This window comes from Rhinatrema bivittatum, chromosome 2, assembly GCF_901001135.1.
Source record: "Rhinatrema bivittatum chromosome 2, aRhiBiv1.1, whole genome shotgun sequence".
NCBI classification, from domain to species: domain Eukaryota; kingdom Metazoa; phylum Chordata; class Amphibia; order Gymnophiona; family Rhinatrematidae; genus Rhinatrema; species Rhinatrema bivittatum.
In genome coordinates, this window is record NC_042616.1 from 599,867,303 (window position 1) to 599,883,250 (window position 15,948).

At 43.2% G+C, this 15,948-nt stretch overlaps 1 protein-coding gene across 1 annotated transcript in view; it reads left to right on the forward strand.

Annotated features, from left to right (window-relative positions):
- LAMA3 (laminin subunit alpha 3) overlaps positions 1-15,948 on the forward strand; it is a 469,061-nt gene that overhangs the window by 195,440 nt on the left and 257,673 nt on the right. Inside the window, 5 exon segments of the mRNA XM_029591143.1 lie at positions 356-487; positions 4,468-4,533; positions 7,586-7,624; positions 7,776-7,913; positions 11,527-11,661. Coding sequence (XP_029447003.1) covers positions 356-487; positions 4,468-4,533; positions 7,586-7,624; positions 7,776-7,913; positions 11,527-11,661 — 510 coding nt within the window.

Here is a 15,948-nt window from a genome sequence, read left to right on the forward strand (position 1 = left end):
ATATTCTTATGTTAAAAAACATTGTATGCTAGGCTTGTAATTAGGATTCTGTATATGTCACCTTGTCCATGAGTTTCTTTTTCCTTCAATATGTTTAATACATTAGATTTTAAAGGCATTATTGCCCTTGTGCCGTAGCCCTCTTTTTTTGGCTAAGGATTAAGTCGCTACATGCTTATCATGATCCTTTACAGTTATTTTGAATAAGGAAACGGGAGAAGCTTACCTACTGTGTTTTATCAGTGGTTCTTTGCAGTATAGCATATAGCCTCAAATGAGCTTTTTTACATGTCCTCAAAGTGTGTGTCGCAAATGAGACCTCAAATGAGTGAACTTAATTGCTGTAATGTTCTAGCATGCAGTTGCAATCCTGAGCAATCAGATGGCTGTGAGGAAGGATCCGGTCGCTGTTACTGCAAGCCAAACTTCCGTGGGGAAAGCTGTGAAAGATGTGCTGAAGGTTACTTCCACTTCCCGTCCTGTGTTCGTAAGTATCACAGTATGATAGTAGCTGATTGCTCCTCAGCCTCTTTTTGGCCAAGATCAAGTGTAAAGTCTGAGTCATGAGCTGAGGATGGTCCTATTCTGGCCTCTTGGCTGAGGTTGAGAACCTAAAATTACTGCGGGTGGGTGGGGGAGGCGCAGCAATGTCTGCCATGTGACCCTCATTGTGATGCAAAACTGTTTGGATTTTGGCCAAAAATGAAGGATTACATCTCTAGTAATGCAAAAAAATAAAATAAAGCTTGCTTTCACAGGCCTCTGTTTTCTCTCTGTTGTAATTTCAGATTCAGTTAGTTTTTTGTTGAGACTGACTATGAGAATCCGTCCTCGTCTTTCCTCTCAAAAGCAAATGACTAAAGTTCACAGATAGAAACTCTACTCTTTGGGTTGGCTTCTTGGTTGAGTGGTTGATTTCAGTTCCTGGCTTCTGCTGTTTGAGCATAAAAAAACACATGTGCACTTAATTGTGTTTCCCAGAGAAAAATTGTGCAATAAATAAGGGAGATGATGATCTTTTCCACACAACAACATCCCCTTTTGATTGGCATGTTGAGACGTCCATCCTAGAAGAGAAGATGTTGTGAAATAAGTGCTTGCCCTTGAAACAGATGATTTTTATTGAAACTCATGCAAGTTGGGCATCTAGACTTTACTGTTTGATTTTCTCTCATGTTTCTGGCTTTCATTGTTGCTTTAATGTTTTATTTCTCTAAAAACATGATTAAATGTATAAACATTTTTGAACATAGATGTCATTGTGAGACCCGCATTCTATGAACTTTTCCCTCATTTATTTCACTACTTTTTACCTTGTTCTTTCACACATTTTAATTCTCATTTGGGACTGTGATCACGGGCTTTTCTTGCTCTGTAGGCTTGCTGTGGCATACTTAAATAGCTGCAGTGGCAGACTTTTGGGGTAAGTCTGCATTATTCCTGGGAGCAGGGACATTTGCCCCATGCGGCAGGGACATTTCTAGCTAACAAACAAAAAGGGTCTATTTGCAAAGTAGTTTTCCCATAGACATAAAATGGGAAAAATCCTTTAGTGCATCTGGCCCAAAATGTCCACAGACCACTTACAGTGTATTTTGCAGTGATTACAACATAGTGACTCTTACATTTTCTTAGCGACTGGCAAGTTTTCTTCGGAAATTATTTATTTATTTCATTTGATTGCACGCATTACGCTATGAACCTCAAAGGAGGGCATAACTAAAACTGAAAGCAAACAATTTATATTTGGATTTTCTGCTTGGATGGACATGATGGTGCTCTTCAATACCAGACTTTTATATTGGGTTGTTTAGTTAAAATATAATTCCTGTGGGAATTCTGCACCACTGAGCAACACAGAATTTGCGCAGAATTCCCCTCCCTCATGGAGCTGTACATCCTCCTGCAGAATTTGGACAGCCTGCCTGAGCTGATGGGAGTGAAAGCAGTGTAAGCTAGGGCCTTCACAAATGACTCTCCCTCTCTCGCCCCTTCCAGACCTGTCCCCACCTAAAGCCTTCTTCCCTGCACCATAGTCTTATCCATACGTTAGGACACCGGAGCTCAGCCTGCCTATGGGGTCCTGTGCATGGAACAGAAGATATTTCTGAGAATTCAGGATCTAGATTTCAATTTCCTACTCCAAAGCTTCCAGAGCCTCCTGCATCTTCTTATGTTGCTGTATCCTCATGTATTTATTTATTTACCACGACAACTGGCACCACCCCAGCGCTGTCTAAAATCCTAAGTGCAATTTGAGGTTCACTGCCACTGCACCAGGCAGGCAAGTTACCAAGCAATCCTCACACCTGCCAGCCACCCAGCTATCTACATTCCTAATGATTGACTTGTCAGCGGTAGCAGCAGTCTTAAGCCTTCCCTCATGGACACCCCCTTCCTCCCCAGTAGCCATATCCTTAGTACTAGAGGATAATTTATCACCTGGAAGGCAGGTTCTGGCTACAGGATCACTGTCTTCCTTCCAGGTGATCTTCATCCTCCAAAGCAGCACAGGGGCTGCTAGATTGGATGTGGGACCACTTTGTTATGTCTCTGAAAATCTCCTGTATATACCTCTCTGTCTGTGCTCCTCCAGGTCTGCCACTCTGGCCTCCAGAGATCAGAATTGTTCTCTGAGAGCAGGGAGCTCCTTGCACCGGCTGCCCATATGCAACCTCTTGCCAACAGGTAGATAATCATACTTGTGGCATTTGGAATAAAATACTGGCTAGCCCCCATCTCACTACTGGACTGCCATCTGCATCTTAATGTCGTTAGTTGTTAAATTGATTTCAAGTTGTTTAAAAAAAGGGGAGACAATCCAATTTAAAATACCCTAATTTAAGGGACTTTATTTTAAGCTGTTTGTCAATGAACTGTAATAGGACTGCAGTTAATCTATTGCTAAGATCAAGGTTAATTACTCTCTTGGTGATGAAAATCCCTAATTGACTTTTAGATGGTAATTTTCAAACAGGCTGCATAGCAATAAAGTCTGCTTGTAGATTGTACACTCAGACTTTACTAAATATTCTCAAAGCACGCTTTCGCTCATAAATTTGTTTTGGAAATACGCAGGTAAATGGACATTACCACATACAAACTTACGCTTTCTCAAGGCAGGGCATAACTTGTTTGTGGTAACTCCTGTGCATACTTTTTAAAATCAGAAAGTACGTGTGTACGTCGCATCACCACCTCCGGAACACCATTACTGAGTGCTTATAAAAAGTATGCATGAAACTGACTTATTCATTTACTTTTAAGTGCACTGGGCCCTTATTGATTTTCAACACACCTCTTGTACACACAGAACAGGTTTTTGTCAAAAATTTCCCATCCTAACTTTCTAAATTGGGAGACTATTGGGGAGAGTGGGTGAGTGGGAAAATCAAACACCATTGATTACTTTCCAGGATGTAGCTCTCACACCTTCCTACAGCAAAAAAAATTGACTTTTGCAAGTTCTTAAACATACAGAATAACTAACACTTTATAGACACACAGAATAACTTTAACCTTCTAACAAATTTCTTTAGCATACTTTATAGGTACACAGAATACTTTAACCCTTTATCTATTGTCCTTAACACACTTTATAGACATGCATAATAATTTTAACCTGCTAATTTCCTTAACACACTTTATAGATATACTCCTTCACACTTGCATTTCCACTTGAGTGAGCCAAGACGTAATTTTTACAAAAGATAATGTTTTATTTTTTTCTCAAAGGGTGTGACATGTACCCCTTTAAACAAAACAGGAAAACAAACCTCTTGCTATCACTGGCCTCTAAAAATATCGTCTGTGTATTTTTATAGCTCTTAACTATTGGGGGAGAGGGGAGGGCAGCTAACCATCTTACCCCAAATAAAACACTGAAAACTTTTCCTAGTAAAGCACACCAGACTTACTGTGTTCACAGCTCAAATCTTCTTACAGTATGTGCTACAAGTAATGTTAGTATAATTGTTCCCCCAGACCCCACTTAGGTCTCATAAAGTTGATCTTTTCCAAGCTTTGGTAGCATACTGTGTCCATCTTACATTCCTGCCTGGGAGCCTTTTCTCTGTCTTCAGCCCTTCTTGGCATCCTGCCACTCCTGGGAGGCTTTACCTCTCACACCTCCTGGGAGCTTCTTCATGCCTCTCTTCCCTAGCCCCTCCCTGTGTTCTACACTGCTTGTCATGCTCTTCTTACAGTCAACCTCCAGCTCACCTGCAGGTGCTCTCAGAGGAAGAAAACACAGTACCCTGTTCACATATTTCATTGCTTTGTCACTCAGTTATGCTGAGACTATTTGAGATAAGAACCTTTACAAAAGAGTGTATTAAAAATGTTGCCAGATTCATTGACAATCACACTGTGTATATGCCAGAATGTTTGTATAAGAGTTGATTCACTTCCTGGCAGATGGAAAGTAAAGAACATTTGATCTTTTTTCTTAACTGCTTTTTTTTAAAGGAATTCCTTTTTATCCTACCCCACCTATTCCAACACCTGAGGATCCTTCATCTGGACATATAATAGGTAAGCCCTCTCTCTCTCTTTTCTAATTACAAGTTTATGCTGCACAGATTTATAATTTTACGGTGTTGAACAGCAGGAATCTTTTTTTGTTTTTGACCCTGGCTGTTTCCTCCTGCTCCTTTCTACTTCCAGCTCATTTGGAACCAGAGCTGGGAATTCTTCCCCTAGTTTATATCCCCTCCCAGATTACTTTTAGCTCAGTTCTCGCGGTGATGGTCCTGGGTTGGGGTCTGTGCACCAGGACTCCTTCCGAAACACTGCGATTGTGAGCGCTGTGTCAGGGGCCACTAGGTGTCACCCTTAGGCAAAGACCATGACTCCTGCACCTGGGAGCTGGGAGCACTGTCTCCACAGCATCCCCTGCCCTAGCCGACCTGTGGAGGAGAAGACCCAAACCAGGGATTGAACCAGGGACTATCTGCATAGCCATGCACGGCACTTGCCAACTGAACCAGCTTGTTGGGCCACAAGAATTTTTTTCTGTTTAAAAGCAAATGTAGTCCTCTCTCTGCGTCAGTAGAAAGGGGAAATGTGTGTATTCTTTCCTGACTGGGGAGGGGGGGAGGGGGGGGAGTGGAAGATAAGCTTTAGGATCCTACTGGCATTTGCTAACATGAGGTGGACACTCTGACACAAGTAGCACACTCCACACAGTAAGCTTACTCCAATGTAAAGACTTTACCGAAAATGAACTGGAATAGTGATAATCTCATACACAGTACATTTGGTGGGAGATGAATCTGTGCAGTTAGTAACATCCAACACAGCTTTACAGCGTTAACCCCAAGGAATAGTCATATGATTCGCTTTTCTACTGTTTATACCACATCAGTCTCCTAACAAAGGACCCAAAGCAGTTTGCATCCTACAAGCCATAAAAATACAGGGGTAGATCATAATACAATATCCCTAATACAGACCCACTCCCCTCCCCTATTTTCATTTGGGAAGTGGCAGGCTGTAGCATGCATCTAAAAGGAAAAACATTCCCAATCACTGTCCTGGGGTTACTGCTGTAACTCACAACGCCTCTTGCTGTTTTCTCCAACTGTACTTTCTGTGTGGGTAAATCTCTTAGCGAGTCCATCTCCCACCACTCTTACCAGACCCCAGGTACCTGGAGCTTTTGGCTCTTCAACGTGTCCTCACACTGCAGAGATGTCTCCTCTCTTGTACACTGTCGGTACCGGATGAATATGCTACAAATATGACATAGGTTAGTCATTCCCCCTCTTCCTCCTTCACCCCTGGATACATGGCGGGCTGCTGCCTTGGGATCCCAGAAAACCTCTGGATGTCCTCTATTGAACCCCTGAATTAACAATGAGAGGGCTCTCTCCTTCATCCTCAGTTGGAAATGAGAGCTGAACACGATTGGTAAAGAGAAGCGCGGAGGCATGGTGGGGGTGGAGGGAAAGAGAGCAGCAGCAGGTAGTGAGGAGAGCACGTGTGTTGAAGCCTAATGAAAGTCTTGTGGGGGAGGTGTAGGGTGGGGAGAGAGTGAGAATTTAGTGTCCTGGGGTCAGGGGCAGATGGTGGTCCTTAGATATTTTCCCAAACATCTAAGAAGATGTTTGGCAGATTCTATGGCAATAGCAGTAGCCGCAGCGGTGGGTCCCAGGAAACCAGGGGCTTTGGGGAAGAGGATGATTACACTGGCAGGCCCTCCCTGTTTGGCAGGGTAGAGGAGGACATTTACGGAACAACTTTCATTTTGAAGAAGTGTGTCCATAGTTCCTTACGGAAAAGCATAGGGGGGAGGGGGTGAGATTGCGATATTTGGAGAACTTTGCATGTCAAGAATCCACGTTTCACACGCTGGTTCATTTGAAGGGGAGGAGAGTGGAGCGGAGAGCAATGTGGCTGGAGGGCTGTGGAAATGAGAGTGGTGTGCCAGTGCATGCTAGGAAAGGCCAAATTGACCAGCTGGAGTCTTGCTAGGTCTGAAGATCTGAATCGGGTAAAGGGGTTTTCCCCATTGGCAAATAATGTGGGAAGGGTTCATTGCGGTTCCTATCGAGCAAGGCCCATATTGAGCTACTCAGTTATAGGGATGTGAATCGGGCTTCGGGCGATTGAAAATATTGTCGATATTTTCAAAATTGTCAGAAATCAGGGGCTCCCCCAAAACGAAAGGAAAACCCCACGATATTGTTCGTGGGGGTTCTCTTATCATTTTGGGGGAGGGCGGGAAAAACGGCACACAAAAATAACCCCTAAACCCACCCCGACCCTTTAAAACTAATCCTTTAGCTTCCCCCACCCTCCCAACCCCCCCAAAAAACCTTTTACAGGTACCTGGTGGTCCAGTGGGGGGCCCGGGAGCGATCTCCTGCTCCCGGGCAGTCGGCTGCCACTAATCAAAATGGCGCCGATGGCCCTTTGCCTTTACCATGTGACAGGGTATTCGTGCCATTGGCCGGCCCCTGTCACATGGTAGGAGCACTGGATGGCCCGCACCTTTTTTAAAGATGACGCCGGCCATCCAGGTACCTGTAAAATGTTTTGGGGGGGAAGCTAAGGGATTAGTTTTAAAGGGTTGGAGTGGGTTTTTTGTTTATCGGCTCGGGCGCAGCCGATAAAACCACGATCGGGCCGGACGAAAAAAAAAACACGATGTGAATTGGAACCGGAATCCGAACCGATTCCGGTTCCGATTCACATCTCTACTCAGTTACACTTTACTGTGCATTTCCTTTGCCGCCAAGTGCTGTATCAAGGTAAGAAACATCTATTGGATGCAGGGCTTCACTTACATTTTAAGTTTGGGAAGTCAAAAACTTCCACGCATTCAAGTTTGGAAGCATCTTACTTTTAGAAATCAAAATAATTACACCACCAAATTTTAGAGAGTAAAAAAAAACATTTGAAAGTCAAATAATGGCACTCATTGATATTTAGAAGTTTAGACCTATAGCAGAATTCCGGACTGCATGCACGCTAGCAAGACAGCCATTAATTACCTAGATAAAACTTTTGAATTGCTGATACGGTGCATCACCATTTTTAAAACTTATATCTTTTTTCTATTTTTCTGTTTTGTTTTATGAAGGATCATGTAAACCAGGATTCTTCGGCCCACGTTGCCAGCGTAAGTTCAGATGCTTTTCTATTCCTTTGCCTGATGACATTATGTAAAAACACCTTTTCTTTACAGCCAGCATCTATGTAAAATGGAGGAAGTGTACCATTTTAACATGATGCTGTGTTTTCTTTTTCCTAACGCTCCTTTCACTGGCCAGCCTGTCAGTGCTACAGCGCAGGGGTGCAGAGCAGGGACTGTGACATGAAAACCGGACAGTGCAGATGTCGAGCGGGATTTCAGGGTTTGTCTTGCGACATGTGTGCAGTGGGATATTTCAACTATCCCTTCTGTCAGAGTAGGTACCATTATTTTGCTTATATTGTATGCCAGATTGTTTTTATTACTTTATTGCTGTAATCATCAGCACTTCAGGGTTTTATAGAGCACCTTACTTCCAAAACACAAGACCTCAAACGATCTGACAAGGAGAAATCTTTGGCAATAGTACTGAGGATCATGGGAATTTATTTTTATTCTAGAACAGTGCTTCCCAAACCTGCCCTGTTGACTCCACAGCCAGTTGGGTTTTCAGGATATGCAGAATAAATTTGCATGAGATTAATTTGATTGTATCAAGTCTCCAGTGAGTGCAAATCTATCTCATGAATATTCATTGTGGATATCCTGAAAAGCCTATTAGCTGGAGGATCCCCACCAAAGGTTTGGGAAATTCCATTCTACAATGTTGAAGCTGCATGAGCAATTAAAAACTATGGCTTTGATTCAGACAAATATGAGTTTTAGAAATATTTCTGGCTGAAGGATATTCATAGACCTCAAATAAATAAAAATATTACAAATCTTAGTTTTAAAAATCCCAGTTTTTTCTTATGGCTTAAAAGGATCAGTGATGTTTACAAATAGACAATTATGATAAGAACAAATGATTTAGAGCAGTGAATCATCATTGATATGATGATCCAAATTTCTAAGCAATTTTGTTCAATTATTTTGTTCTTGTTCCATTTACTCGTAATAATTTAGTGTTGAGTGATTCTGTTTCCCTTTGTAAAGCAAAGTTTTGATTACTTTTGTTTGCATTAAATATGATGGTTGCCTTTATTAAAAATTATATATATATATATCCCTCTATATGTCTTATTATAAACATGTTTTCATTAGGCACAGAATAGTAAAAAAAAAAAGTTACTATATAACAAAAGGGCTCCAGTTTTGTAGGGGTAAATTTTAAGAAGCTCAGTGGGGAGTTACAAGCATAACTTTACTGCATGAACTTCAATGGATTTTCAGCCATCTAAAACTATGCTGGTACGTTCACAGCCCTCATAAAGCTTGTCACATATAAAAGAAGCATTGAGGATGGGGGTTGCTCTGAATCTTATGCATGCATGTTTAACTTTTAAAAAAGACATGCCTAACTGTCCTGCTGATAATGAGGGAACTTGTGCCATCATTTTGAAATTGGTAAAAATACATATTTAGAGGGCAAGTTTGTAATAGCGCCATGTACTATATACCAAATCCATCTACAGACAGAACTCCAACTGGCTTGATGAGCCGTTCCGCCTCACACTCTCTAACCGCCCCCACCAGAGCAACCAATAAAGGAAGCCTCCACATCCCATCCATCAAGAAGGCACACCTCACCTCCAGGAGGGACTGAGCCCTCTCCATTGCCGGTCCCACCCACTGGAACTCACTACCCACAAACCTCCGACTTGAGCCTTGTACCATCAAATTCAAAAATAAATTAAAGACCTGGCTTTTCAAACAGGCTTACCCAGATTAGATCCCTTGCATCTTAACCCCTTTGCTGCATCAGTACGTGATCTGATCTTATTTATTAAGTTATGTTACATTGTTTACTTGTTATTTTATACAGCCTGATCTCTTGTATGCCATTTTCCGGCTATTTTTCTCCCTTGTTCTCTGTAATCCCATCCCCTGTACCTGTTGATGTATTTTCCACCTTCAGTTCGGATGTAAACCGGTATGATGTAACCACTAATACTGGTATAAAAAAGCTTTAAATAAAACAAAAAATAAATGTAGGCATGGAGAAAGATTTTTAGGACAAAAATTGTGAAAATTGAATATATTCTATTTTAGGTTGCAGATGTTTGTGTTTTGTTCTCTTCTATTTTAGTATACCATTTTTGTGTGGGTGGGGCTAGAAGTAGGGGTAGGGGGAGAGGTGAAAAAGTCATTCCTCATGGCTTGCTTCAGATTGCTGACTGGTAGGCCGGAAACTGCAGCGCAGCAGAACAACCCATAAAAACATTTCTCCCTGATGCCTGCTCATTGTCAGACACCAAATATTAGATTCAGCTATGTGAAAAGGAGCTCATGTTATAGGTATCGTATGACCGTCATAAATTGCCTCTAGAAGCATTTTGGCTTATATGTGAAGCCCATGAAGCTTTGGGCTTAACTAATCATAGGTCGCAAGAAATCCTGGTATTCTCCATCCGGAGCTATAGCACAAGATAAGGCACTGTATGAATTGCTACTAATACGTGCACTTAGCTTGAATCCACTATCAGCATATGTAGTCCTGAAGTCTGTCCTCCGACACGGCAGTGTTTCGGAGTGTATTACTCCTTCTTCAGGGAGCTTCAGGAACCAAAGTTCTTTTAATGCGTAGGATGACGCTATTGTGGTCAGTTCAGGGCTGGTAGTAGCGAAAAAGAAGCGGTGTGCGACAAAATCGCTGCCTGCTAGCATTTCCTCCCAGGTCAGCCGTGGGAGGAAACGCTAGCAGGCAGCGCTTTTGTCGCGCACCGCTTCTTTTTCGCTATTTTAAAGTTAGCTGCCTAATTTTGAACTGACTAATTTTAGGACAGCTCTTTGGCCTGACTAGAGATAGCCGACTATGTTAACTGACCAATTCTGAATATCGGAATTAGCTGGTTAACAATGCCGGCTAATTCAACACCTCCCAGTTATGCCCCCTAACCTAACAGCTAACTTATTAGCTGGCTAGAATGTGGCAGGATAAGTTCCCAAGTATTCATTTAGCCAGCTAAAATCTGAGTTAGCCAGCTAAATGTTTTTGAATATGGTCCTCAGAGTCTTTACTGCGACCTGGTGGCAGGTAACCAAAATTCAAAACAGCCTGCTAATAGACAGTGCACCAACAGCAAACCAAGATCAAAAGTGTCACAGAACCCAAATATAGGTCCAGTCTCTTTTCCCATTCTTCCCAAGCAGGTAGGCTTTTAGGAGCAGGTACCTGTTTACCCTGGGCCCTCGCAGTACCTTTTTGTTGATGGAAACTTCTCACCATAGCTCTTTTCTTCTTCTTCTCTCTCTCTCTGTCTCTCTGAAGTCTCTGACTGATTTTGTTGAATCAGCATTCGATTCATGGGTTTTCCCAGTTAGGATGCCTCTCCCCTGCTACCTTTCTGGACACTCATCCAATACTCTGACATATTCCCTTTTTCCCTTCGGGTCTCCTCAGATTCTGATCCTCTGCAGGTACGTTTCATCCTTTCAACCTCTCTGGACTCCCAAGAACATCCCCCTCCTGGAATTTCTTTTTCTCAGCAAGGCCTGGCGAACCTCTCCCTGTGTCCCAGGCACCTTTTGGAGCTGGATCACATCTCCCCCGTGGAGGGGTAGGACCCGCTGGCACCACTCTGTGAAGAGATGGCATCCAAAGCAGAGCTCCAGATCTAGGAATCCTGTCTCCTGATTCTCCCATTGCATATTGGGCGCAGGGGGTTTTGTAATCTCACAATCCCCTCCCAATGGGGAGTGGAGGTTCTCCGTAACATTCTGACACTACACCGACATCACACAAGGGGCTGTCGCTCTGAGGGCACTGAGCCCAGCTGATGCCACAGATGCCATGCAAGTGAAGGGCAAACTGACATCCACATTGTATATGCGCTTGTGTTAACCCCATGTGTAGCATGTGTGCCTAACTGTGTTTTTCATTCTGGTAGAGTGTGAGTGCAATCCAGCTGGTGTTCTCCCTGAAATCTGTGATCAGGCTGGGAGATGCTTATGCCGCTATAAGATGGATGGCCCACAGTGTGATCAGTGCCGCCCGGGCTATCATTCGTTCCCCGTCTGTCAAGGTAAGACACGTTGAGGGAGGCGAGGCAGCAGGGGAGGGATGGATGCTGCACACAGCATCTCCGCTTACTTGAAATGGAGATATTCAAGAGCTGGCAGCCCTGTTTAGCTGTAGTCCACCTGTGTCCCCAGGTTCCTCTTGCCTTCTGTGAGTTTTCAGCGGTTTGCTGCTGGAACAGTGAAGCATCAACCAAGTCCCATGCTGCTTCCTGAGACAAAAAAAGACATCCATCATTTTTATTTATTTATTTTAAGATTCAATTAAAACACCTATCAAAAATCAACACATACAAATCAAGCAAGCTAAAGATTTCATAATCAAACAATAGCAAATCAAATTAAAGTACTGCGCAAAAGCTTGGAAAAACCCCACCAGTGGACTATTATTAAGCAAACCATTCCATCACAGTAGCCTATCCCTTTCTCTGCAACAATACATAATTCCTGACATTACAACTCTCGAGATAATAGTCTACCTTTACTTTGATAAAGCTAGGGTATTACACACCATGCTTAGACATACCGCAGCTCCCACAGGTCTCACAATTTGATCACTGGGGTATAGCTATGTTTTTACCCTTTTTTGGAAAACGAGAATTCTGTTTTTGCCTAATTTCTAACTAAAGCTTGTTCCATACTGATAGAACCACTACAAAAAAAAAAAAAGCTCTTGTTCGTATTTGTGTGCCTCTCACTTCCATAAAAGACAGAAGAGAAAACAGATCTCCCAGACTGGATTGTAATGGCTTACTTAAGCTTATACCAGATCCATTTTTCTCTGTTGACAAGCAGGTATGAATAAGCCATACTGCATGGGTGAGCGCCAGTACGAACCCAGCACTCAGAGCTCAGTAAAGGTTTGCCGATCATGCACAGGAGTTCCCACGTACACTCAGTGCCTCATGAGACCCTTAGTCTTTTTTTGTTCGATCTACTGCTCGAATGTAGTCCCAATCTCTCTGTAAGATTTTGTTTGGGCCAACTCTTTTGCCTGATTCTGCCTCATTGCATCTTTTTTTGTTTTTGATTTTGCCTCTGCAGCTCCTCAACAGAACTTTTCAGTTTAAAAAAAAACAAAAACAAAAAAAATTGAAAAGATTGCAGTCAGCAGTTTTAAGGCTTCTATTTGTGGGCGGTGGATGTCTACTACAGATAATTATTCTGTTTTCTGTCACTGCCTGGGCCCAGATCTTGATTACCATATTTTTACATAGATATTCCGCACCGATGGAAACCCCGTACTTTGTTAACCCCACATAAAAGTAGTGCTAGTTGGATGTAAATCAACATATAACCACACCCATATAAACCCTGCACCTATACCACATGCTAACAAAGCTGCATTTGCTTGATATATAAATTAATAAAAATATCTTGGGATGTTCATTAGTGTCTTCCATTTTGGTATAAAAAACAGAATGTATGTATTGTTTTTATTTATTTGTGCGTATATTATCCAGTATTTTCGTGTGTACTATAGTGCCCGAGGTACGCTCGTAATGTAAAAACGAGTATAACTGAACCTTTGTTTACCCCACATCAGCAATTGCTTGAATGTAAAAACATGTATACCCTACTGGTTATGTGCACAAAAATACGGTACATCCAACTGCTAGAGTTGTGCTAGGATGTCCCCTGGGTGCAACAGTACTGTGTTTGGAAAGTAGAGAACTGTGGAAGGCATCATCAGGTAAGAACCTGAAGCAGTGGCGAGTGTTAGAGCAGTGAAGCAGCTCCATCAAAGGTCAGGGTGTTCAGTACAGTGCAGAAGATTAAGGCAGGGCTGGCGGAAGCATTAGGCGAACTAGGCCTGGGCCTAGGGCGCTGACTATTAAGGGGCACAAGCGGCAGTAGCAAAGAGGAGTGTGGATTTGAATCTCCACTCCTCTTTGCCGCCACTTGCGAGCCATGTGGGGTTGCTGCCACTCGCGAGAAGTAGGAGTCAGGGCTACGACCGGGGGGGGGGGGGGGGGTGCGACCGGGGGGAGTGTTGGCATGACGGGGGGGGGGGGGGCAGCGTAAGGCAGAAGGTGTCTATGGTGCCTAATCCCCTTGCACTGGCCCTGGATTAAGGCACCAGCTGAAGTGCAGAGAAAGGCACTGAAGAGGCATGAGAGTTCCTCTCTGGGGTTCTCTTTCTTGGCACCAAAGAAGCCAGTGCTTTCAATGGGGGACTCCATGGGAGTAGAGCCACTCCTGAGGCAGGTGGGAGGTTATTTCCTTGATGCAGGTCTTCTCTTCATTCATGGTACTGAAGATCCACATGGTGCTGTGCCATCTGTTCTATCCAGACCGAAACACGCCAGGGCACTGTCCATTTTATTGACGCGGAGTGCTTCATCGATGCAGCTGTCTAAAGCTGTTTCTTTGTCAGAGCAGAGCACCTTGATGCCTAAAGCCTCAAGAGTCTGCTATGGTGCAGAAAGAGGTTCACCGGTATCATTGACTTGCTCTGGTGTGCGCTAGTGTGGATGCCACCGAGCCAGTTGCTTCTACATTTGCAACTATGGCCCACTTGGTGTAACCAGAGTAGGTAATCCTTAGTGAAGATGAATCCATCTTGGTTTCTGAAGAGGATGTTCCTACTCCAACTCCAGTGCAAAGGGCTCCTCAGTCTGTGGAAGCTCAGCCGTCAGAGGTAGTGAAGAATGTATTTGCCTCCTTAAATTCTGACAACCTGAGAAAGAGGATGGAGTCTCTTCTGTCCAAGATGAAGGACATCTTCCCACATAATGGGACCACTCAAAGTCCCCAAGAGGTTGATACTTTGCCCCTGGGGTTTCCAGTGGTGGGAGTAAGTTCCCTACCTGAAGAGATAGATTTACCTAATCCAAGGATCAGAAGGGGAAGAAATGGGGTCAGTTTATTCTGAGTTTCTGCCATATGTTTTCCCCTTGGACCAGCGGAGATCCCCTTCACGGTACTCTTTATTGTTGGGGTTGGGGTTCAGTGTATATTGGTGGTTGGGTGACAAGGAAGATACAATGGGGATTCCTTCAGATCCCCTACCAGATTTACCGCAGTATACCTCTCCTACAGAAGATCTCTGCTACTTAATTTTTTGGACAAACTGGCAAAGATGCTATCAGCGTCAGGAAGGAACAAGACTCAAGAACTGATGTCTTTGGGCTTTTTCAGGTTCTTCAATCTTTAGCAATTCTGTGTCCATTCCAGTACATAAATTCCTCAAAGATCTTCAAGTGAGGATGTGGAAGACATCTACTCCATGCCTTCTAGTGGCCTAAAAACTTGACCTAAAGTGTAGAGTCCAGGCTGACCCAGGTTTTGGATTAGTCCATTCTCCATGCCATTCTGTGGTAGTGGAGTCAGCATTGAAGCATGCAAAATGCACTCATAATCGCTCTAAAACTCTGTAGGAAGGATCCAAAGTTATTGGATGCATTTGGGGAGAAGGTCTTCCAAGGATCCATGTTTATTGCCTGGATCACAGCTAGTCAACTATACATGGTGCAGTATTTACACAAATGATTGCAAAGGTTGAATCCTTTGATGGAATCATCAGACCCAGGACAGGTGGACTTCCGTTGAGCAGTGGAAGACATACAGGAATGTGAGAGACATCTGATCCACTTCGTGTTCAAAGCATTTGATTTATGGCTAGGACTTTGGCTGCCTCCATAGGATCTCAAAGGCTCACGTGGTTGTCAGAAAGTGGCATTTGTAAAGATGTGCATGAATGTGGCAGATATACTCTGTATAAGGGACAATTTGTTCAGTGGCATGGTACAAGAGACATTGATTCTGATTAAGGAACATCAATCCACCCTACAATCATTAGCAGCAGCAGCAGCAGGGGACCAGCCCACTTCAGCCTGATGGCAGTATTGTTTTTATAAAGTTTAGTGAAAAACAGCAAAAAATGTTCAGAATGGCTACTGTTCCCACTGCAGGAGGAAAGATAAAGACGGAGGAAGAAGAGGATTCTGTGCATGTCTGTGATGTCTTCTGCGTCACTGAGGGAGCGCCACTAATCAGCGTTCAGCGATACACCGTCCTAAAGATTTTAAATCCCAAAATGGGGAAAGCCTCCTCGTTATTCTTAACTTGAGGAAGGTATTATACACCAATTGGGAAATATTATTCTCTAGGTTAATCGGAGTCCAGGTTTCCCCCTAAGTTTTTCACCTCCAGCACAGATGACACAAAATCAGTTTCTATACCCAAAGTAATAGGAAAAACATTGGGATACCTATGCCATTCCCAAGAATGTTAAATACCTTCAGTTGTGATGTTGTTTTTAAAGATGTGTTAAAGAATAGTGGCAATAA